Source organism: Aureobasidium melanogenum (genome assembly GCF_000721775.1).
Source record: "Aureobasidium melanogenum CBS 110374 unplaced genomic scaffold scaffold_1, whole genome shotgun sequence".
NCBI lineage: Eukaryota > Fungi > Ascomycota > Dothideomycetes > Dothideales > Saccotheciaceae > Aureobasidium > Aureobasidium melanogenum.
The window spans coordinates 2655032-2681424 of NW_024470053.1; the positions used below are offsets into that span (position 1 = coordinate 2655032).

The following is a 26393-nucleotide window of genomic DNA, read 5'->3' on the forward strand; positions in this document are numbered from 1 at the left end:
AGACCCGTCGTCATCGGAAGAATGCAGCACGATATAAGATGCTGACATCCTACGTCAAAATTATTTGCTGACCGCATACATGTATCGGGTACAGCTGTACCTCGACTCCCGCATCGCAGCTTTCTTCCGGCAATTGGCATATTGTGTATCCAATAAAAAGACAAGCATGAGCTGTTCCTGTGTTTGGTGAGCTTGATTTATGAGCTTGTGCCGCTGGTTCCTGGCATTTCATGCAAAGGCTGGTTCCTGGCATTTCATGCAAAGACCACCCACCAGAGACGCTGTGACACGTCTCGAGCATATGTAAGATAAGAAAGAAATATTTGGGCTCGCCTATATCATGAAATGCATTTCCGACCTAAGTTTCCAGAGATTGGAGAATCGATTATCGCCCTGCAATACTTCGGACGTCATTTCTTCTGGATCAATAAAAAACTATCGATTTGCTTTGCCGTCCTTACTAGACAAGGCATAATGATACTATACATTAAACACTTTTGAAATTCAGGGCTAACACCACGACCATTGCGGTTTGGGACTCCTCTAGAATTCCTCGAATGGGTCGACCTCCAAGCTCTCGCCGAACATGTAACCTTTGCCTGTTAAGACGTCCCGTGTATTGCTGTCGCCCCGGCGTCTACTTTGGGATGTCTGGTTCTCAGGAAGGCCCTGTCCAATGAAGGCATCCATGCGCACCGTCCCGATTGAGCGATCTGAACCATCACGATCGCTAGGCTTGAGGATCGGACGAGCTGGGCCGCCGGCAGACGTTTGGTATGTAGCTGTATTTGACGCTCTACGTGCAAAAGCTGAGGATGCCGTCATAGTACTATCGTTGGACGATGTTGCGACTGAGTGTTGGGGGTTTGTGTTGCTTCGCTTGCGCTGGTGACGGCCGCCAGCAATCCTGGAGATGTTGGGCGGCGCAGTGGAGTCGGCTGTATCCAGACGCTGATGTCCTTTGATGTGGTCTTGTGCTGGAGCCGGTCCAATAGTTGTCTTCATTGGCAAGATAGGCCCTGGCAATAATGACGACCGTCGTCGATGCGTATTCCCAAGCGCGGGCTCAGGCCCGGGTGACATACGGGGAACCTGAGGAGGACCACGACCCGATTGTGCGAGAAAAGATAGAGCTGTAAGCCAAAGATAATGTCTCTCTTTGTTGCAAGCAGTAAGCTTAAGAGCCCGTTCTGACGTCAAAATGAGAATTGACCTGTCAAAGATTGGTTCATGCGAAGCGCTCTTGTGAAGCGGTGTTGTGTCTTTGACGTCAAGCACTGATTTGATGACAACTAGCACATATTAGTAACAAGAGCATGTATCAGCAGCATGTTTACTTACGTTTGCGCCCAGCTTTTCCAAGCAAGGCTGGACCTGAATTTGGCTGCTTAGAACTCCACATGACTGTTTGCTCGTAAGGTGAAAGCCACACCCATCGTTTATGCCGCACGCCACTGGTCGCTCCTTCATCTGTATGATCTGCCCGAGACTCGCCAATGCCAAAGGAGCGGCGTCTTCGAACGTACTTCCACATCCACTCACCAACCATGGTGGCTGCTATGGCATCAACAATAACGTTATCTTGACTCTGCTCATCCTCTTCTTCCACTGCACTATCCTGGTCAAAGTCTGGAGAGTCCATAATGTTTTGCGCTCCAACAAAGCTGTCATGCGCTGGAGTGACTATGCCAGGAAGTAGGAGGTTGTCTTTGGATGGCGTGTCAAATGCCATTGACTTGATGGGTTCGAGGTCTGGTGCTCTCCTCCTGCGTCTTGGAGACATGCGAGCGTTTGTTCTCATGGTGCCCGACGACTGTACCTTCCTAAGGCCACCATCGGGGCCAATCCGAGATTCCTTACTTGACCGACGTGATCGCATTGACTGAGAGCCACGTGCTGTTGGGCTAGGAGGTCCTTCGCTGGTAGGGGGTCTCGAGCTTCTACGGCCAGGGATAGGGAATGGTGGTGCTGATGTTGCACCATAACTGCTGGCAGTATTAGGTCTGCTTGATTTACGCTCATGAGAGCTGAAAAAAGTGCCTGCTCTTCCAGAATAGGTTGTTCCTCTCGAGCTAGGTGGACGACTTTGATTTGAGCTACCATCAGAACCCATCCTCTTGCCATGGGTGAAGACAGACGGTCTCTCAGGACTTGTGACAAAGTTCGCAGGAGAAATCGCCCGACCCTCCGGTACAGTCTTTGGCGGATTATTAAACAGTGATCGTACACTCGGGCGAACAATACCGGGCATGTTCCCGAAGATGGCTCTCATGTCATCACTAGATTCGGCTAGCTGATCGTTGACAGGAGTGTCCGCATACCATTGCGGTGATGTGTGGTCTGAAGAATCAACCTCCGTTTGCTGGTGTCTCTCAAGGGTCACCGAGCGAAGTCTAGGCGGTGGAAGGTTGATAGGCTTCAGAGGCAAGCGATTACCATCTTTGCTAAAGGTGCTTCGATGCATGACCACACGTTGCTTTGCAGTCGTCTGAGCCTCGCGGCCTGCGGTTGAATAACCTTGCTCAAGAGCACTTGGCAGTAGATGAGGTGGAAGCTTGATTGGTCTTCGATCGACTCTGATTTCTTCCGTTTGTACAGCGGCGTCTAGCATAGGCGTAGCAGGTAGCTTTTCGGTCTGCGCATAGCTACTGCGCATGCCAGGAGGAAGAACGCTCTCGCCAGTTCTAGGTGACAATGGAGGCTGAATGGTGATGGCCGGAATAGGAAGAACTTCTACTGCAGCCATGGCAACGTTTCGTCTGGATGCCAGATCACCTGGGGCAGCGAGTTCAGTTTGAGTCGAGACAGATTGATAGACCGGCTTTGGTGGAATGTCTTTCTGAACATCTCCCTTGGCAAGATAGTGTGGTGTATCTGGAGGACTTATGGGAGCTTCGACTAAGCGATCTGATGTCAATAGATTTGGTAATTTAGGCTGGAGGCCTCGTTCTGTCTGTTTCAGCTTAGTGGGTACTACGTCGAACTCGGTTTCCCCACGATGATCGACTGTCAAAATCTTTGATGCCTCGCCGTTAGTTTCATCTCTTGGTCTTGCAGGACTAGCGGAGCGCGAGAGGCTCATCTTTGCCCTCTGCAGATTGAAACGTTCAGCGAATGAGGGGGTTCTTAGAGATTCCATCGATGGTTTTCGTGCGCCTTCCTTGTCAGCCAAGGCATCGGAATCGCTCTTGATCGTCAAGCCAAGGACCTTCTTCGCTTTGCGATCCGATATGGCTGAAGCTCTTGAGTTGATGCTGGAACGATTCTCGGCGAATAAAGGAAGGTCTTCATCATCTCCTTCAAAATCTTCAGTATCATAGTCGTCGTCATCCGAACCGAGCTCGTTGGCCAGAGAAGTCATAGCTGGCCTCCGAGTACTACTTATGGAAGGTGTGAGGCTCTGAACGCTCATGCTGCTCTGGTTTCTAGCATGCCTTGCGCGTCGGTAAGAGCGGACACTGGCAGTATCACTGTTGTCGCCGGGTGCATCTTCGGGCTTCTGCTGGGCTTGAGAAGCAAGCTGATGAGTCCGCACTTCTTCGACTACCGCTCGCAAGCGCGTCTCTGATATGTGAACCTTTTGCTCCAATTGACGCTTTTCGATCTGCCACGAACGTCTGTCCTGTTCCCATGCTTCTTTCGCCCGAATGCTCTCTTCCTCCAAGGCCTTTGTCTTCTTGTTCGCTGCGTCTAGCTTGCTTCGCAACTCTTTATTTGCGATTTTGACATTGTCTCGCTCAGCGAGTAGGCCCTCAACAGCATCAAAGGTGCCGTTCTCGAGAAGCTTGAACTTTTGTTCCAATTGCTTGGACTTTTTTGTGCTTTCGCGGAGTTGGCCAGAAAGGGATTCGTTTTCAGTATTCGTATTCTTGAGGCTTTCTTCAAGAGTGTCGATAAACTGGTGTTTCGAATCGAGTTCTCGTCGTAATGAGAGAATTTCGGAGACTAGGCTGGCGTGAAGGGTGGGCGTGAAACGATTGGCGTCGAATGCATGGGCGTTGGCATCCTTACTGTCGGATGCATCAAACGAAGACAGTGGAGCCGATTTAGTAGAAAAGTCACGATGTTTCGTACGACCACGTGAGGAGGGCTTGGATGCTGCAAGTTCCGGTGGAGTGTGTTCAGGCGTTCGTGCGGGTGATGCGAGGGCACCGTACTGAAAGTAATCTGTCGACATTATGGCGACACAACCGGACTTATAGCAAGCACAGGTACTCTCTTCCTACCCGGCATGCAGTCTAGTAAGTCATGATTCAATAAATGTCGGTGGTGTCGTGTGAGAGCGTGCTTCGAACGAAGATGGAAAGAGTCTGGGAGGGAGTGATATCGAAAAGGAGACAATGAGAAACAAGAACCGAGGCAGGAATGACGCTGTCTGGGTAGATAGCGTGTGTTTCAATCTACAGATATTGGACATGAATAAAGATGGACCGGGAACTACGCCGATCAGGAGAGAAGGCTGAGAATCAGGAAGGAACAGATCACTATGTGATTGCCCCAATCTACAACAGGCTTACTCTGATGGTAGCAGGAAGCCGCAGCTCCCCGCTCCGCTGCTTATGAAGCTGAGGATCCATTGTCGACTCGCGGCTGCGGATTGAACAAGCTCGAGAATCACTGTGATAGAAGGCGTTGACTTGAAGCTGCAAAACCCGGAGCTGTGGAAAGAGATGCTAGCCAAAGTGCCGAGCGTCCGCACGGCTCATCTGCAGATGCAAGCGCGCCGTTCCTCCATGCAAGGGACTGACAAGATCGACTGTAGCTGCACCGTTTTGCTTTGCTCGAACAAGCTTCTGTTTCACCAAACCGGAATCTCCAACGTCTGCTTGTCGTGGAACAATAATCTTCAGTTGACACGACACTGCCAATTTCAGCACCCAGACTAGCAGCCAAAGCAAAAAAAATCGACTCGTTGCACAAGCGTGTCCTTGGCAAGCGCTCGAGCGTTCGTGACAGGATGTGATCAAGATGAACAGGCTTCTGCTTCTGTCGATCACTTTAATGCTTATTAACCAATAGATATCTTGGGTGTTCGTCCGACGTGACCGACTGACACTGCTGTGCCTCTCGAAGGCGGTCATGTCCAATCGCCAAATCATACACAAGGCTTTTATACAAGGATCTTTCCAAGCTCCAAGAAAGCCACACGGGTTGGCCAGATGAGTTCCGCACGGGAGTGAAGCGCCTGTGTTGAACAGAGCAGCGCGCTCCCGTGCACTGGACTCACTCGCTTTCTCGCGATTGGCCTTTTTCTGTCGAAACGGCCCATGTTGACGAGTCATACACGCGATTGTGCAGAAGATGCATCGACAGAAGTCCAACGATATCAAATCTTCTTTGACGACCCGCTTCGCTTGGCATACTGCTCGATGTTTCGTAAATTAGCAAATAGCAAGCATGATGTTACGAGACCAAGATACGACTGCAAGGCCCTCATTGTGGACAAAAATGTGCATTGTCATATCATCTACCTCATGTTGGACTAAGCGTCTGGAACGGAAACACAAAGCGAGCGATCCGCTGATCGAAGGTCCAAGGGCATCGAAAGTGTTATGACCGCTGATACTGGCATGACCCTGACAGCTCGGGGTGAGGTGTCCCGATGCCGAGCCCCGCGTCGTCGAGACGTCAATTTTTTCGAAATGCTCAGTCGTCAAACCGCCAATTTTTTGACACTTGCTTGACACTTGAGAGCGTCCAGCCCTAACTCAACCGAAATTTCACAACCAAGACTTGAGTGCGAACGAACCACATCTCGAAAGTCAGAATCCTGGACTGATTGTGCCATCCACGAGAAACGAGCACAAGATCTTTTGTTGCCTACCAAGTAAAAGAGAAGGATACACTCGACAACGACTCGAGACTTGAACAATCATGGCGTCGCGCGTTCAAGAGCTTCCCGATGACTTCGACGACAAGATTGATCTGAACAAGGCACCCGCCGAGACACATGGACCTGCACCACCATCCGCCGCTGGCGACGGCGGCCTGTCTTTCGATATGATGATGGAGGCCGCTGCAAAACACTTCCCAGCTAAGAAGGATGCACCGGCTGAGGGCGATCCGTCTCAATCTGGCGCAGCGCTCCCGCCCGGCATGGCTACAGCCAGACAATACACAGCAGACGAGATGTGGCAGATGCTGAACAAGTCCCCTCTCTTCATGACCGAGCTGGACGAGACAGGCGAAGACGGTGGTGAGAACATAGCTCTGGAAGCCATCAAAGCCCTCGCATATGAAGGCACCCGTGCCGAGAACGCCGCTTCATTCCGCGAACAAGGAAACGAGAACGCTCGCCTCAAGCGCTGGAAAGATGCCCGCGAATTCTACGACCGCGCTTTGGGTGCACTCAAGCTACCGCAGAAGCGTCCAGACGCAGAAGAAGGCGAAGAGGATGTTGAGCACGATTTGGTAGAACTCGATGAAGAGGAAGAAGCTCGCAAGGAAAAGGAACACGAGGAAGCATCTCTGGTCAACCGCGCCCTCTGCAATCTTGAGTTGAAGAACTACGGCTCCTGCAATCGCGACTGCGCTGCTGCCTTGAAGATCAACCCAATGAATGTGAAAGCATACTACCGCAGCGGTATGGCCAATTTCCATGTCGACAAAATCCCTGCAGCAATCTGGTCTTGCAACTTAGGCCTTAAAATCGACCCTACCAACAAATCCCTCCTCATTCTTCAAGACAAGATTGAAAAACGCAGAGCTCAGATAGAACGCGCCGAACGAGAGCAACGCGAAAGAGAAGAAAAGGCCCGTAGAGAGAAGGAGACTCTGGCACTAGCATTGAAAGGCCGCAACATTGCAACCCGCTCGACAACCACAGCGCCACCTCAGCTTGAAGACGCCGCTGTTCAACTCGAGGACCCCACCGACGCATCGTCAACACTAAGCTTCCCTTGCTTGCTCCTCTACCCTCTTCACAACCAAACAGATTTTATCAAATCCTTCGCCGAACATGAGTCAGTAGGTCAACACCTTGAATACATTCTCCCGTTGCCTTGGGACGAAGACGAGCAATATCTACCAGAGAATGTCGAGTGCTACATCGAGACCAAGACTGGAGGCTTGGTGAAAGCAGGCAAGAAGATGGCCTTGCTCAGAATCTTGAACACTGGCAAAGTGGAGATTGTGGATTCTCTGCTGAGGATCAACGTTGTGCCGAAGAGCAGAGCACAAGAATGGGTGGACAACTTCAAGAAGATCAAGGCCGCTACCAAGTAAGAAGGATCAATTGAATGTTTGCTGGCCATATGATCTATCAAGATTGCACTGCGGATGTATTCACGTGAAAGCATCGCCGAAACGATCCGAAAGTCGAGACGCACAATTCTTCGCTGCTCTCGGGAAGCCCAGTTCATCTTCTCCCAAGATGTAAATCTCGACTATCTGTAGTCATTCGCATGATTCACGCGTTCGTAGGCATTTTCGCACCGAGTTTTGCTGCCTAGCTGGGTGCCTTGAAACTCCGGTTACGCGCACTGACCGAGCAAGTGACTAACATCGCCTATGGATCAGCGGTCTTCATGCTTGTGAACACCTCATAGAAGGCTGAAGGATCTTCTGCACCCTCAATCCTTCTGCCGTTGATCTCAAAAGTCGGCACTGAGTTGACTCCCGAGTCTCTGGCTCGCTGCGCCTCATCATCAACCTCAGCTCCACCGTTACCACTTTCCAACCACTCCATCATCTCATTGCGCGCAAGACCGACAGAAACACCAGCTGCAAGCAGATCATTGTGAGAATTCACATCAGCTTCGCCCTCAAAGTGAACGCGGAACAATTCCTTTGCAAGTGCCATCTGCACTTCTCCGCCCTTGAAACCCGCAAGATAAATGAGCCTGTGTGAGTCTCTGGTATTGCCAACCTTGCCAGCGAAGGTGAAATTGATACCGTGAGCTTTTCCTACACGCTTCAATCTCATCTTGATACCTTCTGCACGTTCGATACCGTTCTTCTGGGCTATGCGGGTTGAGGCAAGGATACCTGGGGTTGGTGCATGAGGGTCGAGGTAGTATGGTGACCAGGTTATGCGAAAAGTGTCTTTTGAGCCATTGGGATAGGTGCGCTGGTAGAGATATACTGCTTGTTCCAATGTCTTGAGACCGATATAGCACTGGTAAATTCAATTCCTGTTAGCTTTGGCGTATGTATTTTGTCAAGATAGATGTGCCCAAGGACATATTGTGTCTGAATAAATTTTGATTTCGAACAGAGTAGGTGCCATCTTTGTATTGTGGTATGGTTCAATCCACATCTGCTCCTTTGAGAACAATCGAGTTTGAAGCAAAACAAAATAATCAAGATCTATACTTCAGCATTCGTGGAAAGCATGTCACTGTGTTACTAGGGTTAGGCTCCATCATTACCATGTTTGGATATTCAATACTCACGATGCATAATTCTGCTGCCTGAACACTGCAGTGTTTACTCGAGACTTATTCCTTTTCAAGAGAAATTAGTCGTTTTGCCTTTTCGATGCCGTCTAGCGGGAGTGCTCCAACCAGGATCAATCAGGGTAACTAGACAGCAGTCTGGCTGAAATTTGCTTGTTCAAGTCAATGTCAATGGTCAATTTGTAGCTCCTCGCTTTTCCAAAGAACATGCGTTTTCTCAATGCAGATGTTCTTCATAACGTTTAGGCAACACTATTGAAGAAGGCATGATCCATACCAGCCACCTGCCAAGATCGGTATAGCGTCGTAGGATTTCGCTGCGGGATCGCGGATTCGCCATATCTTGATAAACCCAAGCTCGACCTCATCTGAGGATTCCAATTGTTACTCTGAGAGAACATATCAGTAGAACCATGTTGCTCAAGAGCTCTGCCCTGTTGTCAGGTGCGTTGTGGGCTTCGTTCGCTGTTGCCCAGTTTCCGCCGAAGCCCGACAACGTCAAAACCGTGAAGTCGAAGTTCCATCAAGGTATCGAAATCTCGTACAAGGAGGTTGATGTATGTATATCTCGACTCCAATTCAAAGTGCAGTCAGAGCTGTCGTGCGATTGATGCATTTTTTCGTGTTCACAGCGCTGATTGCATCTGCAGCCCGCTGTCTGCGAGACCACCGAAGGAGTTCGCAGTTTCTCTGGATATGTTCACCTGCCGCCTCATAGCATCAACGAAACACATGAGAGGCAGGACTATCCTATTAATACGTAAGCCTCACATTGATTCTTTCAAGATGTGGTCGCATACTGATATAGCCCAGCTTCTTCTGGTTCTTCGAGTCTCGCAAAGACCCACACAAGGCTCCTTTGTCAATCTGGCTCAATGGTGGACCCGGAGGTAGCTCCATGATGGGAGCTCTCTCCGAGAACGGCCCTTGCTTCGTCAACAACGATAGCAACTCTACATATTTGAACCCTTGGTCATGGAACAACGAAGTAAGGTCACTCGTGCCTTTCTATAACACAGCGCTAATCAACGTCACAGGTCAACATTTTGTACATCGACCAACCTGTCCAGGTCGGATATTCTTATGATGTCCCAACGAACGTGACTGTAGATTTACTTGCCGACAACGAGGGTCCTAGTTCCATCACGGTTACCGACTTCAGCTCCGGTGTTCCTGACCAGAATGCTACTTTCCTGGTTGGTACCGCCAGTAGCCAAAACGTTTCTGCTACCGTCAACAGCACGCAGCACGCGGCTGTTGCTTTTTGGCACTTCGCTCAGACTTGGTTCGAAGAGTTCCCGCAGTACAAACCTCATGACGAGAAGATCTCTCTGTTCACGGAATCGTACGGCGGTAGATACGGTCCTACCTTTGTCAAGAAGTTCATGACTCAGAACGAGTTGATTGCCAATGGAACCATCTCAGGCCCTGGTACACACTACTTGCACCTTGACACTCTTGGCATAATCAATGGATGCATTGATTCTGAGGATTCTGCTTCTGCATACGTCGAGTTCCCTGTCGCCAACACCTACGGCATCCATGGATTTACCGAGGAGCAGTACTACCAAGCCAAATACAACTTCGTTCGTAAAGGTGGTCTGCGTGACCAAATTCACGAATGTCGTAGGTTGCAGCTTGAGACAGACCCCAACGATTATGGTGATGTCGAAAACACAAACAACTACTGCATGCAAGCTGCGGAGAATCTTGCAAACCAAACTATAAGCCACTATATGGAGAGCAAGAAGTTTGGTTGGTTTGACATCACTCACCAAGGAAATGATCCCTTCCCCGGCCAATACCTCGTCGGTTACTTGAACCAGCACTGGGTCCAGCAAGCTCTTGGTGTGCCTGTGAACTTCACTGCCGTTTCACCTACCGTCTATGAGGCATTCACGCGCACTGGCGACATCTCCAAAGGTGGATTGATCGAGGACATTGCGTACATCTTGGACAATGGCGTCAAGGTAGCAATGATGTACGGTGATCGCGATTATGCCTGCAACTGGCTCGGCGGCGAAGCATCTTCTCTTCACATCCCCTGGGAGTCACAAGAAGCATTCTCCAAAGCCGGATACACTCCTCTTGTGCTGTCTCCTGTCCACTCGGGGGGTCTGGTTAGACAGTACGGTAACCTCAGTTTCACCAGAGTCTATCAGGCTGGTCATTTGGTACCCAGCTACCAGCCTCAAGCCGCATATGAGATTTTCATGCGTAGTCTGTTCAACAAGGATGTTGCTACCGGCAGAGTCGCCGTGTCAGATCAGTACAAGACCCATGGATCAAAGGATGCGTGGACACCTAGTGATGTTCTCCCTGCGCCCAAGAACGAATGCTATACTTTGAATCCTGAATCTTGTACCGAGGAGGAGCAAGAGTGGCTCAAGGATGGCACCGCCATCATCAAGAATTGGATCCTTATTGGCCATGAGAAGAGTGGCAGAAAAAACGGAGAACAGCAGGTCTTGAGTGCAGATGGCATGTATGAGCTTTAGATGAGCACAGCTTCAAGTGTGCTACTGGGTATGGCAGTCATTGGCTTTGTACAATCACCTAGTCATCATTCGAGCAGTATACCTTTTTGACAAGAAAGGGACAAACTTTGAGAACAGTTTGAATATTAATCAAGACATTGTCCTTCACATTTTCCTCGTTACAAATGCTTGTATGTCCTGGGCTGTGCTTGTCTATGTTCCACGAATGCCTAAAGAGTCATTCTGTCCAGGGAGAGCTCTGATCAAGATTATCGTACAGGAAGACTGGTGGACACCGACTATCTTAAGCAATGCACAGCCGACCCTCAGGTTGAGGCAAAGATAGAAGATTACATTGCAGTGTTCGAGGAAATGCACCGAGTACAAGGACAAAAAACCACACAGAACCGGAATCCAAACATGCCTACTCAAGGAATCAGAAAGACTAGTCGCTGTGATCGATGAGGGCGAGAATATGATCTATTACTTCAGCCCCAACTTCATTTTTGGAAATGATGGGGCTCATAAGCACATGATCAAGATCTGAGGTAGAGACTGACTTTCATCAGAGCAATGGCGACAGGCTCGTGTATGAGGACTGCCATCAAGTGAGGCAGAAAAGAAGTGTCGCTCCTTCCTCCACGGAAGCACTACTACCACTGCTGACTCATTGAAAGCCTTCACATGTGATTTCAAGGTTCCTTCCCCTACGCGCTACTTCACTTCACACCTTCGCGATGTGAACAGGCTTCCCCTTCGCGCCTACTTAAACTGCTTCCTTCTTCCAGCTTCCACTTCCGCTTTCTAACACCATACAACCCGCTTCTTCCTTTTTCTTTTTGGCTCCATCAACGTTTCATATCGCTGTGGCTAATACTACAACAAGTTTCTTCATATCGCTGTGGTCAATATTACAACAAACCTCTGCTCTTCAACATGATGAACTTCTACTTCAATGGACAACGCGTCGACATCCCTCAATTGATGGCCGCCGCTACTACGAACAACAACAATCAGACCCGCAACACCTTCACATTCGGCTCTGATACCAGAAACACAACTAAATGGAGCAAGAAATACTACTGTAAGCTTCTTCTGCACATTCACTTTCAACTTCTCACTTCTAACCACATACGGTACAGGCTCCTACGGCCATGGCCAAAACAACTCCCACAACAGTCAACAGTGCAACAGGCGCAAGAAGCTGGCAGACAATGTCTATCGTCCCACCTATCCAACCCAGACCGTATGCAAGATCTCTACACATAAGTCTTCGAAAAAGAGGCAAAGCTAACAGACATGACAGATGCTCCGTCAAGAAGTCTCAAGACCCGCTCACGAAGACTTCGTTGCTGTCAAGGCTGAAGCAATAAAAAAGGAAGACGTTGACGACGAGAACCGTGGCGAAGATGTCTTGGCTCATTACAGCCATGCAGAGCTGAGAAAGATGTTCGGCAATGTTTTGGTTCGCTCGAGTTATACAGAGCTGATGGAAATGTTCCAAGAGGTCAAGAAGGAGATGGAACGCCGTGGTATCAGATGAGGGTGCTGATATTGACGCGTGCTGCAACCAGTCAATTGGTTTCAGGTGTGCTTTCTGCTCTAATTCTCGCTTCTCTCGGGAAGAGCTGACACGATGAGTATGGAGGAAGAGACGGTGAAAATTCTTATTTGCTGCTTTCTTAACAATCCAGTATGCTTTTCCAGGTCTATACTTTGCTTGTCAGAGCTTCAGAAGCTATGCATACTCAGAAGCAACCTTGACATATCCATAGCTCAAGAGCCATGCTTCCCTTGAGGCTTTCTTATCATGAAATAATTCGTCACTGGTTCGACACCTCCAAACAGAGAATAATCAATAGTGTGTGTCTCGACAACCTCAAAACCATGTTTCTGATATAACCTGATGCCTGCCACAGAAGAAGTCACGAAAGAGTTTAATCCATACGCATCAGCCACATCAAGGCCAGCTTGCAGAAGCATTGCGCCGATACCTCGACATTGGTATTCTGGTGCAGTTGCCAAGTAATCCAGGTCTGTTTCCAGATACACTGTCAGTCAATCCTCTCCGACTGGGATGGAACGAGCTCATGTATGCATACCTAGAAATGGGCCACTTTCCCTGATCTTAGCATCTATTTCTTCGAGTTGTGCACTACGATACTCGAGCAGGTCCATTCTTAATCCTCTGTCTGTGACTCTTTCGGACATCTTCTCAAATTCTACCCTCTGGTCTTCCGTAGGCTCTTTGACTTGAGCTTCCGGCCAAATCACTGGATCCGCGGAAGCAAGGTGCTCGGGTAATATCCATCTAGCATAAGCAACAGCTTTGCCAGTAGCATTGTCAATAGCGATTTGATGGCGTTTAGAAGCTCGTCCAGTAATCAGATTCCAGGGCAGTCGTTGTGCGGTCTCGGATGTCACTCTGGCAGATGAGATGTCAGGTCTGAAGAGTGCAACCCAGTGAGGATCTTTCCACCGGGCTGAGACCATAGCATTTGCAATGGCGGGCGCAAGAGTAATGTCAGCTGTGGTGATGGAGATAGACATGTTGTTTGCTGATTTTTGATAGAATGGTATCGCATGCAACTCGGGAACCTTACAAGATGCTTGTTATATTCATGAGTTACAGATCGATCTTATTTCTGTGAACAACACCCAGACTATAATGTTGGTGCCTACGAATACTCCAAAGCAAATTGCTCTCTCGCAAGACGTTGCGGGGAATGAGGTTGGCTGGCGGGATGGCGCTACCACCTTCCTGAAAGAGTCGTAGGATGGTAGAAAACCAGCCACAATACATTCTCGATTGCAGAGGTAGATGAGAACTTGCAGCAGCAGAGTCAGGAGGGCCAGATATCGAAAGAGGAATTCAAGATTTGATCTTACCAACCACTCAGAGTATCTTATCTGATCGTGGCTGTATATCTTTGGTCGTACAACCATTTCCACACCTATACTCAATTCCATCTACAATTTAGGTCCCTGTCTCTTCTTGACCCACTCCTCAACTGCCTTAACTCCCGCCGTCGCAACCTGCTCATCCTGCGCCGGTGTCCCCGTACTAACACCCACAGCACCCACGACCTGCCCATCGATAACAATAGGCACACCACCCCCAATCAACATAAACCTACCACCATTAGAGTTATGGATACCATATGCCGGGCCTCCAGGCAAGAAATTGGGGTTCTTGTATGCAGAGGTGGGTTGTTTGTGGCCGGCTGCAGTGAAGGCTTTGTCGATGGAAATGTTGATCGAGGTTAGTTTTGCCGTAGGTTGGCGCACAAAGTGCAGGAGGTTTAATGTGGCGTCTACAATGGCAATGTTGAAGTCTGTGGGAAGGTTTGTGATTAGTGCTTGTGTTTGGGTTGCATGTATGCTCGAGAAGACACACCAATGCCTATTTCCTGTGCCTTTTTCTGGGCAGCTGCCGAGGCTATCTCTGCTGCGCGCAGGCTGAGGACGGGCAGCGAACGTGTTGCTGAGTCTGAAGACGACATGTTTACTGTTGTGGGTTTGTTGCTTCTGGATGCAATCAAGCTTGAATTGGTATCAAAATCACGATGTATATGTAATCGTTGACAGCTTGAAGCTATGCAGTTGTTGGAGTTGTCTCCACCCGAGGTTGCGGCTGGTCCTCTGCCCGCTCTGTGCTTGCTCTTCGGATGACTTCATGACTTTCACATGTCTATCCATTCATCCATTCTTACGGGACCCCTTGGAGGAGGTCATTGAGCAAGATTGTAAGGACAAGTGTTTGTCCATTTTGTACAGCTGGCACCAATACATCCTTCCGAACTGTCTCGCGAACCATTTGCAACTGATTCACCACGTGGTTCGACATTTGTAAATGGTCTGAGCGCAGTTCAACAATTGATACGCGTGAGCGCGGAAATGAATACACATGCCGATAACGGCCTAAGGGAAAAAAGCTAGAGGACTGAGATGGGAAAGTTGAGAGGTCGTGAAAAAAGTACACACTCCTGCTCTAGGAGTGTGTTGGTTGTAGTAGATTGTTGGTCTATCTTGAAAAAAGAATTAGAATCATTTCCCATGATAACAAAATGCCGTGAGTCTGGGATATTGTTGAATCATCGCCAAACGCCGACGCTAGATGCATGCATAGCACGTTACAGCCAACCCGAGTCTATGTTGAATACCCCCTTAACACATTGCCTCAAGTCTGGCTGACCTGCGCTCTAGAAAGAAGTGAGCCGCAGGGTTTGATGCAGGTTTTCCCTTCCCAAAGATACCATAAAACGCCGTACCCAGCTGTAGGCTCTGCTCGCACAGAATTCTACAGCAGGACTTTTGAAAAACACAAAGAGCCCAACATGAAGTCAAAAAATGTCGCGACATGTTTAGAACTTGAGCTCCTTGGGCTGCTCCCAGGTGAAGCTCTGGTCGCTGAAGTGACCGTTCTTGGCAGTGCGGTTGTAGATGGGGTTGGTGAGGTTGAGCTCCTTGACAATGACACCGGGACGGAGGTCGAAGTTCTTGCGGATGATCTCGACGAGCTCGTCAGAAGACTTGTCGGAGGTACCGTAGGACTCGACGAAGAGCGAGAGAGGCTCGGCAACACCAATGGCGTAGGAGAGCTGGACAAGACAGCGGCGAGCGAGACCAGCCTTGACGAGGGACTTGGCGATCCAGCGGGAGAGGTAGGCAGCAGAACGGTCGACCTTGGAGTAGTCCTTTCCGGAGAAAGCACCACCACCGTGGGCACCCCAACCACCGTAGGTGTCGACAATGATCTTACGGCCAGTAAGACCGGCATCACCCTGGGGTCCACCGATGATGAAGAGGCCTGAGGGCTGGATGTGGTAGATGGTCTTGTCGTCGAGGTACTTGGCGGGGATGACCTTCTTGATGATCTTCTCAAGGATCTCCTTGCGGAGCTCCTCGGTGGTGATGTCGGGGCTGTGCTGGGCGGAAACGACAACGGTGTCGACACGCTTGGGGATGACGGCACCGCCGTCGTGCTCGTACTCAACGGTAACCTGGGTCTTGGTGTCGGGTCTCAACCAGGCGAGGGAGCCGTCGTTTCTGGCCTGGGTCATGGCAGCGTTGAGCTTGTGGGCGAGCTGGATGGTGAGGGGAAGGAGCTCAGGGGTCTCGTCAGTGGCATAACCGAACATGATACCCTGGTCACCAGCACCGAGCTTCTCGAGAGCCTCCTCGTAGTGGAGACCTTGGGCAATGTCGGGCGACTGCTCCTCAATGGCGACGAGAACGTTGCAGGTCTTGTAGTCGAAACCCTTGTCGGAGCTGTCGTAACCAATGTCCTTGATGGCCTGACGGATGATCTTCTGGTAGTCAAGGCGGGCCTTGGTGGTAATCTCACCGAAGACCATGATCATGCCAGTCTTGGTGGCAGTCTCGCAAGCAACCTTGGAGAGGGGGTCCTCCTTCAAGCAGGCATCGAGGACGGCATCGGAGACCTGGTCGGCAATCTTGTCGGGGTGACCCTTTGGAACATGTCAGTACAAGGCGCTGATGAGTGAAGAGAATTGAAGCTGCTTACCTCGCCGACAGACTCGGAGGTGAAGAGGAAGGTGTTACCCTTGATGTTTCCGTTGGTGTGGACCATTGTGACGGGAGAGGTGGGGGAGGGGCAGGAAAAAGATGCAGAAGAAAGAAGGGAAGGAGTGTGGATTAGAAAGGTCAATCGTCTAGGGGGGACAGATGACTCTTATGGAGGGGGATGGCAGAGGAGAAGAGGGGAGAAAGTGGAATGCGTTGAAAGAAAAGATCACGACCAGTGGAGGGCTGGGGCAGCGACGGGGCTAGAGACAGATTGGATTTTGCGCTGCGGCAAGCTTTGCAGAGAACTGCCGACAAATTTCAAGATGACGCGATCTCAAAGGACGGTCGCCCACAGTGACATTTCTGTCAGATACATGCATCTTCTCGAGTCTTGTCTTTCAACTGTGGCATCGAGCAATGATTACTACAAAAAGGCATCGTTGAGTATGGAAAAAGAGACATCTTCGGAACGAATTGAGGAAACGACGACTCCCCTCCGGTTATCGATGAGATCGTGCAATCTTGAAGCTTGCATACTTTAGCATATGAAGAATAGACCCGCAACTTTCTCGCGCTCCAGTACATGCTATTTCCTTGTAGCCATCACTTGCTATCATGCATATCTAGATTCTTGTCAATGCTTCGTACTAGAATTGAACTTCGTTGATGGTCTATAACATATCTCTTGAATGATACTTTTCCGAGGATGTGGCAGAATTGCCAGATTGGCCGACCATGAGGAAGAGGCTTGGCGCAAATTTCCCGCTGGTCGAACAATATCAAACCATTATTTGCATAGCTACCCACGTACCACAAAGAACATCAGCATAATCCGCCATGTCCAAGTACGGCGTGCTGGCCATCGGTCCAGCTGGCGCTGGTAAAACCACCTTCTGCTCGGCCTTGATTGGCCATCTGAAGAACTCGCGCCGTTCGTGTTTTTACATCAATCTCGACCCCGCCGCCGAGGAGTTTGTCTATGAGCCTGATCTCGACATCAGAGAGCTCATCACCCTCGAAGATGTCATGGAGGAAATGCATCTCGGCCCCAACGGTGGGTTAATCTACTGTTTCGAGTTCCTTCTGGAGAACATGGACTTCATTACCGACCCACTGGAAGAGGTGGGTGAAGAGTACCTCATTATAATCGATATGCCCGGCCAGATTGAGCTGTACACCCATGTGCCCATCCTGCCTACCCTCGTCAAGTCCTTGACCAGAGGCAGTCTCAACGTCAACCTCTGCGCCGCCTACCTGCTGGAAGCCACCTTTGTAGTAGATCGCGCAAAGTTCTTTGCTGGTACCCTGAGTGCCATGAGTGCTATGCTCATGCTCGAGGTCCCTCACGTCAACATCTTGAGCAAGATGGATCTCGTCAAGGGCACTGTCGCAAAGAAAGACCTCAAACGTTTCATTGACCCCGATGTCAGCTTGCTGGACGAAGACCCCACCACCGGCTTGTACTACGACGAAACAAATGACCCCGACGATGTTACCGACTCCCAAAGTGTCATGGCCGGTTCCTCCTTCAACAAACTGAACCGCGCTGTTGGCCAGCTCATCGACGACTTTGCCATGGTATCCTTCCTCAAGCTTGACGCTCAAGACGAAGACAGCGTCGGCGCTGTGCTTTCATACATCGACGATGCAATCCAATTCCACGAAGCTCAAGAACCCAAGGAGCCAATGGATGAAGCACAAGACGAAGAGATGACTGAGATGGGTTGAGAGATGGGACAAACATATATTGCGCGAACTACAACCAGACCGCGAAACGACTACCAAGCACACCCAACGCTTTGCATCCATACACAGGCTGGGCTCTAGACCGGCCAAAGAGCCGCCACATTTCCTACTATACAAAGGAACGCCGTTGTCGACAAACCTCGGACATTCTGTAAGTCCGTTGAAAGGACTTGTGGCTTAGTAAAGCTTCGCGGTGTTGATATACTCCGGTATCTCTCCGAAACGCCAAAATCTCAGAGAATTCAGCTCATATAACGATATTGAGAGCTCAGTCGAATAATGACAACAACAGCCGGGAATACACACTATTGAACAACCCGATCATTTCCCGTTTGAGACTGCCTTCTTTCTCCATCAGTGCTTTCTCAAGCTCATAGACATTGAAACTCATATTCAGCAAATGCAAATCTTGGGCTTGATTCGTCGTCTATCCGAACAATCTTGATCTTTCTCCTCGTCTGCTCTGCATGTGCCTCATGACAATAGAGATTTCTGCACTCTAGAACCTTTCATACTCTTGTCGGCGTCAAAATCACGTATACCAAGTTCAATGCAGGCACGTTGTAGTCTAGTCCATGATGAAGTGGTTGGCATAGAAGCGCAAGGAGTTTTGCATCGTGAACGGCCCAAAATGACTCGTCACATGCTTTATTCAGACATGCGAGAGCAAAAAAGATTCATCTCAGCAAAAGAACAAAACGTACAGCAGCAGGGATTCCCACGTGGTCACCCACCGTAGTACTAATCTGCCGTTCAACTGCTTATGTATGGCAGAGCGGACGGGATGCCCAGTTTTCAGCTGACTGTGGCCGTACGTGCTGATATCATTAGCATCAGAACTTATATACAAACAAAAATTGCCTTTAATTGTCAAAAGGATGGCCAGACTGTTGTGCCTTTAGAAGCTGACCAGGCTGTACATGTCCTCTACTGCTAAGCTAATGGAGAATATTCTGACCGACCATTGGGTGGAACGAACGTGTAGATGGTGTGATGGTAGTAGAGTGTAGTGCTTCAAGGCAGTTTTAGAATTGCTCCTGGCACAAGATGTTCGCAGAGCTGGAATAGTTGACGCTCGGATAGGTTTCTGTTTCCAGGCAGGACTAGCAAAAACCCCTCAAGACTATTTTAGCAAGTGTCCGGCCTCCAGATAGACTGCCGGATTTTAGGCGGTACTAGCATAGAGATCCTGTAGGTTGTGGTATCTAGTAGCCTGACTTGCAGGGTTCTCCGAAAGTAGGTAATACTAGAGATGATCTCCTTATGAGTTTTTGGTAAAGTTACGATCTAGCGCTCGGCGGATGGTACAATGGTCGTCGTCGATTTACGGCAAGACGATGTAGTTTTCGAAGCACGGCAGGAATCTACCGTTTGTTGTTAGTAGCACTAGGTGGTGCTGTGGATTGAACGGTAAGACTTGACAGCTCTCATAGCGCGTTGGAGACCTTACGCTTCAGTGCTGATGGCGCAGAGCGATGTTGTGAATGGACGGCGAGACTGGGTAGCTCTCATGGCTCGTCCGAGACTTTGTGCGTCATGGTTCTGGATAGTGGCCATTGCCGAAAACAAAGTCTTCGTGACCGGAAGGCATGGCTTTGCTCATGTCTTTCGTATAGCACGTATGGCAGTTGAACATCTCGGTTCCGGTCTCATGCTGGGATACAGGCTTAGCTGCAGACGCAGATTTGGGCTCTGTCTCTGCGGACGCCAAACGCTGCCACCACATCCTCGAGCCTCTACGTTTCGAGAATCCACACGAGACACAGGTCTTGCGAACCGGCTCGGCGAAAAAGACTGGGACATGCGTTTTCCACACAAACTTCTCCAACTCCGTCTGAGTACAACATTCCAGCCAGCGTCGCATCAGTTTACTTTGACGGTGTCTTAAATCCCAAGCAGCCTGGCGTTTGAGGGTCTTCAGCCTATACTCGGGGTCGCTTGCCTTTGCCGCCTTCCATTCGCGGTTTTTGCGCAGCCTATTCATAAGCAAGGGATCTGTGTCCTCCATGCTGCGAAAGTACCTTCATGCCATGGTCAATATATGCTTTGTCAAGTGTCAATAATCGTCCCGGACCATACTTTCTGACATATTCCCTCCGCATCTCGGGATCCTTGGGAACAAGGCAGATCGACGTGGAATGGAAAGCTGTTCGAAACAGCGAGTGAGTAGCAAAGCTAGACACATGGTGGGAGGTTCGCCATGCAGATGGCAGCATTGAAAACATAGCTGTCCACGCCTCCTCATGTAGCTCGGACCGTACTCTGACTATCACTTTCCGCGAGATTGCTTTCCGCGAGAAACCAGTGGCGCGAGCGCAGACCATGGAAGGTTGTAAGGTCTGAAGGAGATATCAAGTCGGGCAAAACATGCCAAGCCGGGATATTTCGGGCCGTGGACTTCAGCAACCCTGGCCTCAGACTGACCCTTCAACTGCTCAGGATCAGCCGCTCATCTAGGTGGCTGCACTATACTTCTTGGTGCAAACAGAGCTGACAATGTGATTCAATGATATTTTGGTCATCTCGCGTGGCTACTTGCAGCTCAGTTCCCGCTCTGCATGATCACAGACTCCGTCGTCGACAGTAAGGCAAGATCATACCCTCTTTCAGTGCGTTGACCCACTCCCTGAACTGGCAATGCCACTCAGGGTATCCACCTTCCTTGGTCTGCTGACAGATATTCTTTTGAGAGATAAGAAAAAACGTGCGGGGCTTTGACCCAGGCGCGCGATGTTGCATCTCATGTACATGGCCAAGGAAGTCTGATTGGGGGATCTTTCGTAGATGAGACTTCAATCCCTGCCTTTTTCTGCTGAACTGTAACACCCCCTCCTTCCACTTTCTTCTTTGTCCACGAAACATCATGGCTCCAAACGATGAAATTATCGTCGGAACGACCAGGCTTTCGCAATCCCATTAAGAGCAGCATACTGACGCTATGCGAAGACCATGGAGTCGTCGAAGGTACGTGATACTGTCCTATTGTTGGCGATGGCGGACGAGTTGATCCACTTAGCTATACTGGAACTCTCGCCTTCAACATATGCGCCTTCATACTGCCTGCTCTTTATGGAACACTCAGCAAGCTTTGGGTCGCTAATATCGATTCATCCATGGTCGTGACTACCGATGCCTATACCTATATTGGAGTGGTTGCCGAAGTCATCAATGAAGGTCTCCCCCGTGCTTCATGGTTGGTCATTGGAGACAGAGCAAACAGATCCATCTCTGCAAGATACAGTCTGTCATTCACACTGATCATTGTCCAGAGTATCCTGGGTCTGATAATGTCAATCACATTCATTGGCGCAGCGAAACAATTTGCGAGTGGTTTTGTTCCTGTCGAAGTACGCACAGCTTCCCTAACATACGTTCGCATCTCAGCGTTCTCGTCTCTGTCGTCTGCCATCGAAACAGCTGTTTCTACTAGCACCAGAGCCCTCGACAAGCCCGATGTGCCTTTGATCATCTCAACAGTCAAATTCCTTATCAATATCATTCTCGATCTCTTGATCATCTCCAAGGCCCACGTGGGCAACTTTACACCTACAGTCAACATGCAGGCTGCTACACAATTGGCATGCAACATGGCTGCTTCCTTCTTAGGTCTCGCCTATTTTTGCTTCTTCACTTTTGGAACGGACCAGCGGCGGTTTGTCACCAGCCAAGCCGAGTCAATCCGACCAAGTCTTAGGTGCCTGGTCACACTGGCAAGACCTGGTGCTCTGACCTTCGCAGAGTCTGCCATCCGCAATGCCCTATACTTGTGGCTGGTCAATGGCATTGTGGCAATGGGTTCAGATTATGCGACAGCCTGGGGGATCTTCTCCTCGATAAGATGGGGTCTTATTATGGTGCCAGTAAGCCATTCGAACCATATCGCCGCGCTTCTGAATTCATGTTCTGATACTGACTGTACATTTCCTTCAGGTTCAAGCGCTGGAGGCAACAACTTTGACATTCATAGGCCATTTCTGGGGAGAATGAAGAAAAGAGACAGACGCTGAGAGAAAACCTAGAGCATCACGACGACAGTTGTACCATATCATCCGCCCAGCTCTATTGTCCTGTCTTGTCGCATTGGCAGTCGAGATACCCCTTTGTATCTTCATGTCCGAGTACGGCGCCCGCCACTTCGCATTCTACCTCTCCGAATCACATATCGTCTCTCAGATTACTGCAAGGATGTGGAGAACAATTGATTGGTGCTACATCTTCTACGCTCTGTCTACACAGCTGGCAGCAATCCTACTCGCCACTCGACCGCGCTGGTACCTTTACCAGAGTCTAATTTCAAACCTCTTGTGGGTCCTGCCGTGGGCTATCGTGGTAAGCAAGGCAAACATTACACCCAGTGATGCTTGGACGTATCATTCGATTGTCTTCGGAGGCTCTCTCGTCTTCAGCTTCTTTGATGTTTTGATCGTGGATCTTTTGTGGTTGTGGTCATTGCTGAGAGGAAAGATGCGTTTGCCGAAGATATACTGAGGAGGATCACGCCCGCGTAGTATGTTAGACAAGTTGTCCTATGTCCAGGTTGAATCCGGCTCTTGTGGCACTGGTGATATAGAGTAATTTTTGTGAGTTATCGAAATGCATAGTTGTTTGTATCTAAAAGATGCTGGCAGAGGACTCGGCAGTCTTTGGCCCTCAAAGAGAACATTTTGGATATATCAAGAGAAGTCCTAGCTGAAATTCCTCTACATTCTCTTTAACCTTGAAACCAGAAGGAAGATCCGAGAGACTATTTACACGATTGCATGCAAGGCTGCGGACAACAATAGGTAGAAGAAGGCCAAGCTATGGACATGCATAGATGTAGACAGGACTAAATTGACAAGGACATATAGTAGAAGAAGATTTAGAAGGTGTAGATAATGATGGCTGAGATGCGAAACTTCGCAATTCTCGTTTGCATCTCGTCCGATCAGACGTAGACATACTCGACAGTGCAGCCAGAGTCGTCAGTTGCAGCAGGAGCAGTTTCGGAAGTAGCGGTCGAAGAGACGACTGATGCGACGCTCGGACTGGGCTTAGTCATAGTCTGCAGAGTAGTGGGAACGGCTGTAGCCGAGCTCTTGACGGCAGTGGCAGAAGAAGAAGAAGCTTCAGTAGAGGTGGTCGTGACAGCTGCGGCAGAAGATGAAGGCACGACGATAGGAGCCTTGGAAGAGGCGGCAGTAGTAGAAGAGGCAGCAGGAGCAGAGGAGGCCTTAGCGGGGGCATCACCACCGGAAGCAGAGATCGAAGTAGTCAACTCGCCGTCCTCGATGTAGACACTGCTGAAGAACCAATCCTCCTTGGTCTTGGAGAACTTGAGCACACCAACGTGCCAATCAGCACCATTGGAGCTGACAGAAGCTTTCATGGGACCAGCCTTGGACACCAACTTATCAGCACCAGTGGAGTGGAAGAACTCAACGGTGCTGGCGTCAAAGTCGATACCATAGGCGACGTTGTGCCAGACATCGGCTTCAAAATCCATGTCAAATTGAGACTTGCCATCGGTCATCCACTGCAGCTTTCCATCGCTGCCATCAACACCGTACTTGAGCTCAGTGAAGTGGGACTCAAAGAAACCGATTTGATGTTCAGCAGTGGCATCAGGAGCATTCTCAGTGCCACGCTTGAGACTGAAGTGGTAGTATTTCTTGCCCTTGTTGATGGCTGCCTTGGTGGAAGGAATAAGCTCGGTGCGCATCATGGTCTGACCGTTCCAGGAAGAGGTACCATCGACGGTGATGCGAGCACCATCCGAGGACGAGGAATCGGCAGGGTTGGCGTAGTCAGGGCTGATGTTGACGTAGTCGGTGGTTGCACCAGATCCATGAATGTAGTATTGGTATGCACCAACTTGGTTGTTCCAAGACCACTCGTTGATTTCTGCGGCGGACTTGTCGTTAAAGCGACCATCCCAGATAATTTCGGCCATGCTGGATCCTGCCAGCAAGGCGGTGGTAAGAGCGATGGAGTTGAAGTACATCTCGAACTTTGGTGTTACGCTTGGTAAATGAATGACAGTACGAGGTCAACTCGTGGTAAGTTGGAAAGCGATAAAAGAATGGAAGGAGTAGCAGAAGGACACGATGAACAAGACTTGCTTGGAATCAAGAAGGAGCGAGCGTCGATACAGGGCAAAAGAGTGACTTATATCGTTCGGCAAAACAACTTACAATGCTTATGATTCAATCTATCCGCCGGCTAGACCGTGGCTTTATTCAAGCCAAGAAGTCAATGATCTCTAGAGCATCTTGCAGTACGAGATGAAAAGGACTGAATGCAAGCGTTTAGCGATGTCGAAAGAAACTCATGCTTTGCCCCGCAGTGGTTTCGCCTCAGATTGATTGCCCAGTGCACGACACAAAAGAGGACGAATTTGAAGACCAACACACATTCTGGTGCGTATTACCGATAGTAACAAGAATTTTGAGCTCAAGGGCTTGCTACAGCAGGCCAAGGTGCTCTGTGATGGAGGTAGAAGACAGCAGCACGAAGACGTGAGGTCGGTGGTGGGGATGTTTGCCAAGACTCGGATGCTGCAATCTGAAACGCGACAGCAGAGCCGAGCAGAACAAGACTCTGCACTCTGCAAGCGAGATTCAACGATGCCCAGGAAGAAATGGCATCTCAGAACGAATTTGTCCTCTGTCATAATTCGATGAGAAAGACCAGTCTTTCACATCTAGAAACTGGATCAGCGGTAGCCATGTGATGGCAACATTCACCTTTCAACAAGCTGGACGTTCCTTCACACTGAGCGAGAAGGATCAATCAATCACGCGTCGATGACAAATGGGTCAGTGAGACGGGAATCATGGACTCGACTTGTAAGCAGCCTGTTGCTGGATAGGTCGTCAGACATGTTCGTATGCTATCATACAACAACGTGTCTTCGTCAATGGCGGCGTGCTGGAATCCTTCCGCTGGTCAAAAAGTCTCCGATGTAAGTGTCCGAAAAGTCCTGATTGGCTAGCATCGTCAGCGCGCAGCATACCACATTTGGAAGTCACTGAAGTAGACCTTGATGGATTATGTCTCATAGGTCGTGGTATAAGTACTGGAGCTTTTCGTCGCTCTTTCGATTATTGTGTTTTACAACTTCTCTTAACATTTGTATTTTGTCACCACACATCAGCCATTAAACAAAATGTCTTCAACCACTACCACCACCACCAACCCACCCAAGTTTGAAGTAAAGGCTACCGATTGGGACAGAACAGCTGCATCATATGCCCAGCTTGCCTCTCAAGGCAGCCCCATGTCTGTTCCCATCACGAAGCTGGTCGAAATGCTACAAACACTGTCATCCTTCGACACCGCAACAACCATTCTAGACATAGGCTGTGGGCCCGGCAGTGCAACCTCCCATCTGATCTCTACTCACCACGATATCCTTCCATCCAACACTCAAATCCTGGCCACTGATTTTAGCCGTGGAATGATCAGCATCGTACAGCAAGTACGTGACTTCAAGCTTGAGAAACTCTCAGAAGGCACAGAGAAAAGTACCTGGAGTAGAGTCGTTCCTCTGGTTATGGATGCCCAGGATCTGCGTCCTTTGCTTGATGACTCAATCTCACACATCATTGCCAACTTTGTGTTGTTCATGGTCGATGATCCACAAAAGGCGCTGCAAGAAGCCCATCGTGTGTTGAAGAGTGGAGGAGTTTTTGTTCTGTCTTCGTGGCACCGAATGGATTGGATGGACTGCCTTGTCATCGCTGCCTCAAACGCCTTTCCTACCTTGGGCAAACCTACCCCTCAGTTGCCAAAGTTTCCTGCTCAGTGGGCGAGTGTGGACGGTGTCCGAGACTTGTTGAAGGATGCTGGGTTCAAAGACGTGCAGGTGAACACTGTGGGAGCTCCTATTATTATGCCCAAGGTAGAAGCATCTGTGCATGCCTTCCTTACTAGTGGCAACCCTGCTGTCACTTGGATTACGGACGTTCTGGAGGAGAAGGAGATCGAAGAGGTCGAAAAGCAGCTGGTCAAGGTGGTCAAGGAGAAGTGCGGAGTCAACGACAACGGCGGTTACGTCCTAAATGGTACTGCTATTCTTGCTAGCTGTCGCAAGTAGTGTTTCTTTGCAGATAAGATAACGATCACTCTCGTTTTGCTAATCAAGTTCATCATTATCAGTTAACACTGCGCATTGTAAGTTGACCTTGAGGGAAATGCAATAATCCATGACAGATGAGCGAAAACTTGTCATAAGCAATGTTGCGTGGTATATATAAGCTTAAAA

The 26393-nt window shown here is 49.5% G+C and overlaps 13 protein-coding genes across 13 annotated transcripts; 6 read left to right on the forward strand and 7 right to left on the reverse strand.

Annotated features, from left to right (window-relative positions):
* Nucleotides 1-543: 543 nt before the first annotated feature.
* On the reverse strand, nucleotides 544-4177 carry M437DRAFT_80637 (uncharacterized protein; the record flags this gene model as incomplete). The annotated part of the gene is made up of 2 exons (XM_041027386.1): nucleotides 544-1292; nucleotides 1342-4177. 2 exons carry the CDS (start codon nucleotides 4175-4177, stop codon nucleotides 544-546), a joined length of 3585 nt encoding a protein of 1194 aa, XP_040885036.1.
* A 1697-nt stretch (nucleotides 4178-5874) lies between these two features.
* Nucleotides 5875-7224, forward strand: M437DRAFT_71770 (TPR-like protein; the record flags this gene model as incomplete). The annotated part of the gene is made up of 1 exon (XM_041025732.1): nucleotides 5875-7224. The coding sequence occupies one exon, from the start codon at nucleotides 5875-5877 to the stop codon at nucleotides 7222-7224; it is 1350 nt and encodes a 449-aa protein (XP_040885037.1).
* Nucleotides 7225-7507: 283 nt separating this feature from the next.
* M437DRAFT_71771 (DSBA oxidoreductase) lies at nucleotides 7508-8227 on the reverse strand (the record flags this gene model as incomplete). Its single annotated transcript, XM_041025733.1, has 2 exons — nucleotides 7508-8116; nucleotides 8174-8227. 2 exons carry the CDS (start codon nucleotides 8225-8227, stop codon nucleotides 7508-7510), a joined length of 663 nt encoding a protein of 220 aa, XP_040885038.1.
* Nucleotides 8228-8809: 582 nt separating this feature from the next.
* On the forward strand, nucleotides 8810-10894 carry M437DRAFT_80640 (secreted carboxypeptidase-like protein; the record flags this gene model as incomplete). The annotated part of the gene is made up of 4 exons (XM_041027387.1): nucleotides 8810-8953; nucleotides 9047-9156; nucleotides 9210-9384; nucleotides 9434-10894. The coding sequence occupies 4 exons, from the start codon at nucleotides 8810-8812 to the stop codon at nucleotides 10892-10894; spliced, it is 1890 nt and encodes a 629-aa protein (XP_040885039.1).
* Nucleotides 10895-11809: 915 nt separating this feature from the next.
* Nucleotides 11810-12416, forward strand: M437DRAFT_80641 (uncharacterized protein; the record flags this gene model as incomplete). The annotated part of the gene is made up of 3 exons (XM_041027388.1): nucleotides 11810-11957; nucleotides 12016-12119; nucleotides 12180-12416. 3 exons carry the CDS (start codon nucleotides 11810-11812, stop codon nucleotides 12414-12416), a joined length of 489 nt encoding a protein of 162 aa, XP_040885040.1.
* Nucleotides 12417-12649: 233 nt separating this feature from the next.
* M437DRAFT_35926 (uncharacterized protein) lies at nucleotides 12650-13366 on the reverse strand (the record flags this gene model as incomplete). The annotated part of the gene is made up of 2 exons (XM_041019346.1): nucleotides 12650-12909; nucleotides 12976-13366. The coding sequence occupies 2 exons, from the start codon at nucleotides 13364-13366 to the stop codon at nucleotides 12650-12652; spliced, it is 651 nt and encodes a 216-aa protein (XP_040885041.1).
* A 477-nt stretch (nucleotides 13367-13843) lies between these two features.
* M437DRAFT_38330 (DUF336-domain-containing protein) lies at nucleotides 13844-14376 on the reverse strand (the record flags this gene model as incomplete). Its single annotated transcript, XM_041019817.1, has 2 exons — nucleotides 13844-14208; nucleotides 14271-14376. 2 exons carry the CDS (start codon nucleotides 14374-14376, stop codon nucleotides 13844-13846), a joined length of 471 nt encoding a protein of 156 aa, XP_040885042.1.
* Nucleotides 14377-15237: 861 nt separating this feature from the next.
* M437DRAFT_80644 (methionine adenosyltransferase) lies at nucleotides 15238-16466 on the reverse strand (the record flags this gene model as incomplete). The annotated part of the gene is made up of 2 exons (XM_041027389.1): nucleotides 15238-16344; nucleotides 16401-16466. The coding sequence occupies 2 exons, from the start codon at nucleotides 16464-16466 to the stop codon at nucleotides 15238-15240; spliced, it is 1173 nt and encodes a 390-aa protein (XP_040885043.1).
* Nucleotides 16467-17239: 773 nt separating this feature from the next.
* Nucleotides 17240-18130, forward strand: M437DRAFT_36400 (uncharacterized protein; the record flags this gene model as incomplete). The annotated part of the gene is made up of 1 exon (XM_041019440.1): nucleotides 17240-18130. One exon carries the CDS (start codon nucleotides 17240-17242, stop codon nucleotides 18128-18130), a length of 891 nt encoding a protein of 296 aa, XP_040885044.1.
* A 1552-nt stretch (nucleotides 18131-19682) lies between these two features.
* M437DRAFT_62374 (uncharacterized protein) lies at nucleotides 19683-20156 on the reverse strand (the record flags this gene model as incomplete). Its single annotated transcript, XM_041024062.1, has 1 exon — nucleotides 19683-20156. The coding sequence occupies one exon, from the start codon at nucleotides 20154-20156 to the stop codon at nucleotides 19683-19685; it is 474 nt and encodes a 157-aa protein (XP_040885045.1).
* An 855-nt stretch (nucleotides 20157-21011) lies between these two features.
* On the forward strand, nucleotides 21012-22636 carry M437DRAFT_71777 (uncharacterized protein; the record flags this gene model as incomplete). The annotated part of the gene is made up of 4 exons (XM_041025734.1): nucleotides 21012-21035; nucleotides 21075-21112; nucleotides 21165-22008; nucleotides 22145-22636. The coding sequence occupies 4 exons, from the start codon at nucleotides 21012-21014 to the stop codon at nucleotides 22634-22636; spliced, it is 1398 nt and encodes a 465-aa protein (XP_040885046.1).
* Nucleotides 22637-23201: 565 nt separating this feature from the next.
* On the reverse strand, nucleotides 23202-24125 carry M437DRAFT_11365 (uncharacterized protein; the record flags this gene model as incomplete). Its single annotated transcript, XM_041018611.1, has 1 exon — nucleotides 23202-24125. A coding segment is annotated over one exon (924 nt), but the record flags the coding sequence as incomplete, so codon positions are not given.
* A 1170-nt stretch (nucleotides 24126-25295) lies between these two features.
* Nucleotides 25296-26225, forward strand: M437DRAFT_80648 (S-adenosyl-L-methionine-dependent methyltransferase; the record flags this gene model as incomplete). Its single annotated transcript, XM_041027390.1, has 1 exon — nucleotides 25296-26225. One exon carries the CDS (start codon nucleotides 25296-25298, stop codon nucleotides 26223-26225), a length of 930 nt encoding a protein of 309 aa, XP_040885048.1.
* Nucleotides 26226-26393: the final 168 nt, after the last annotated feature.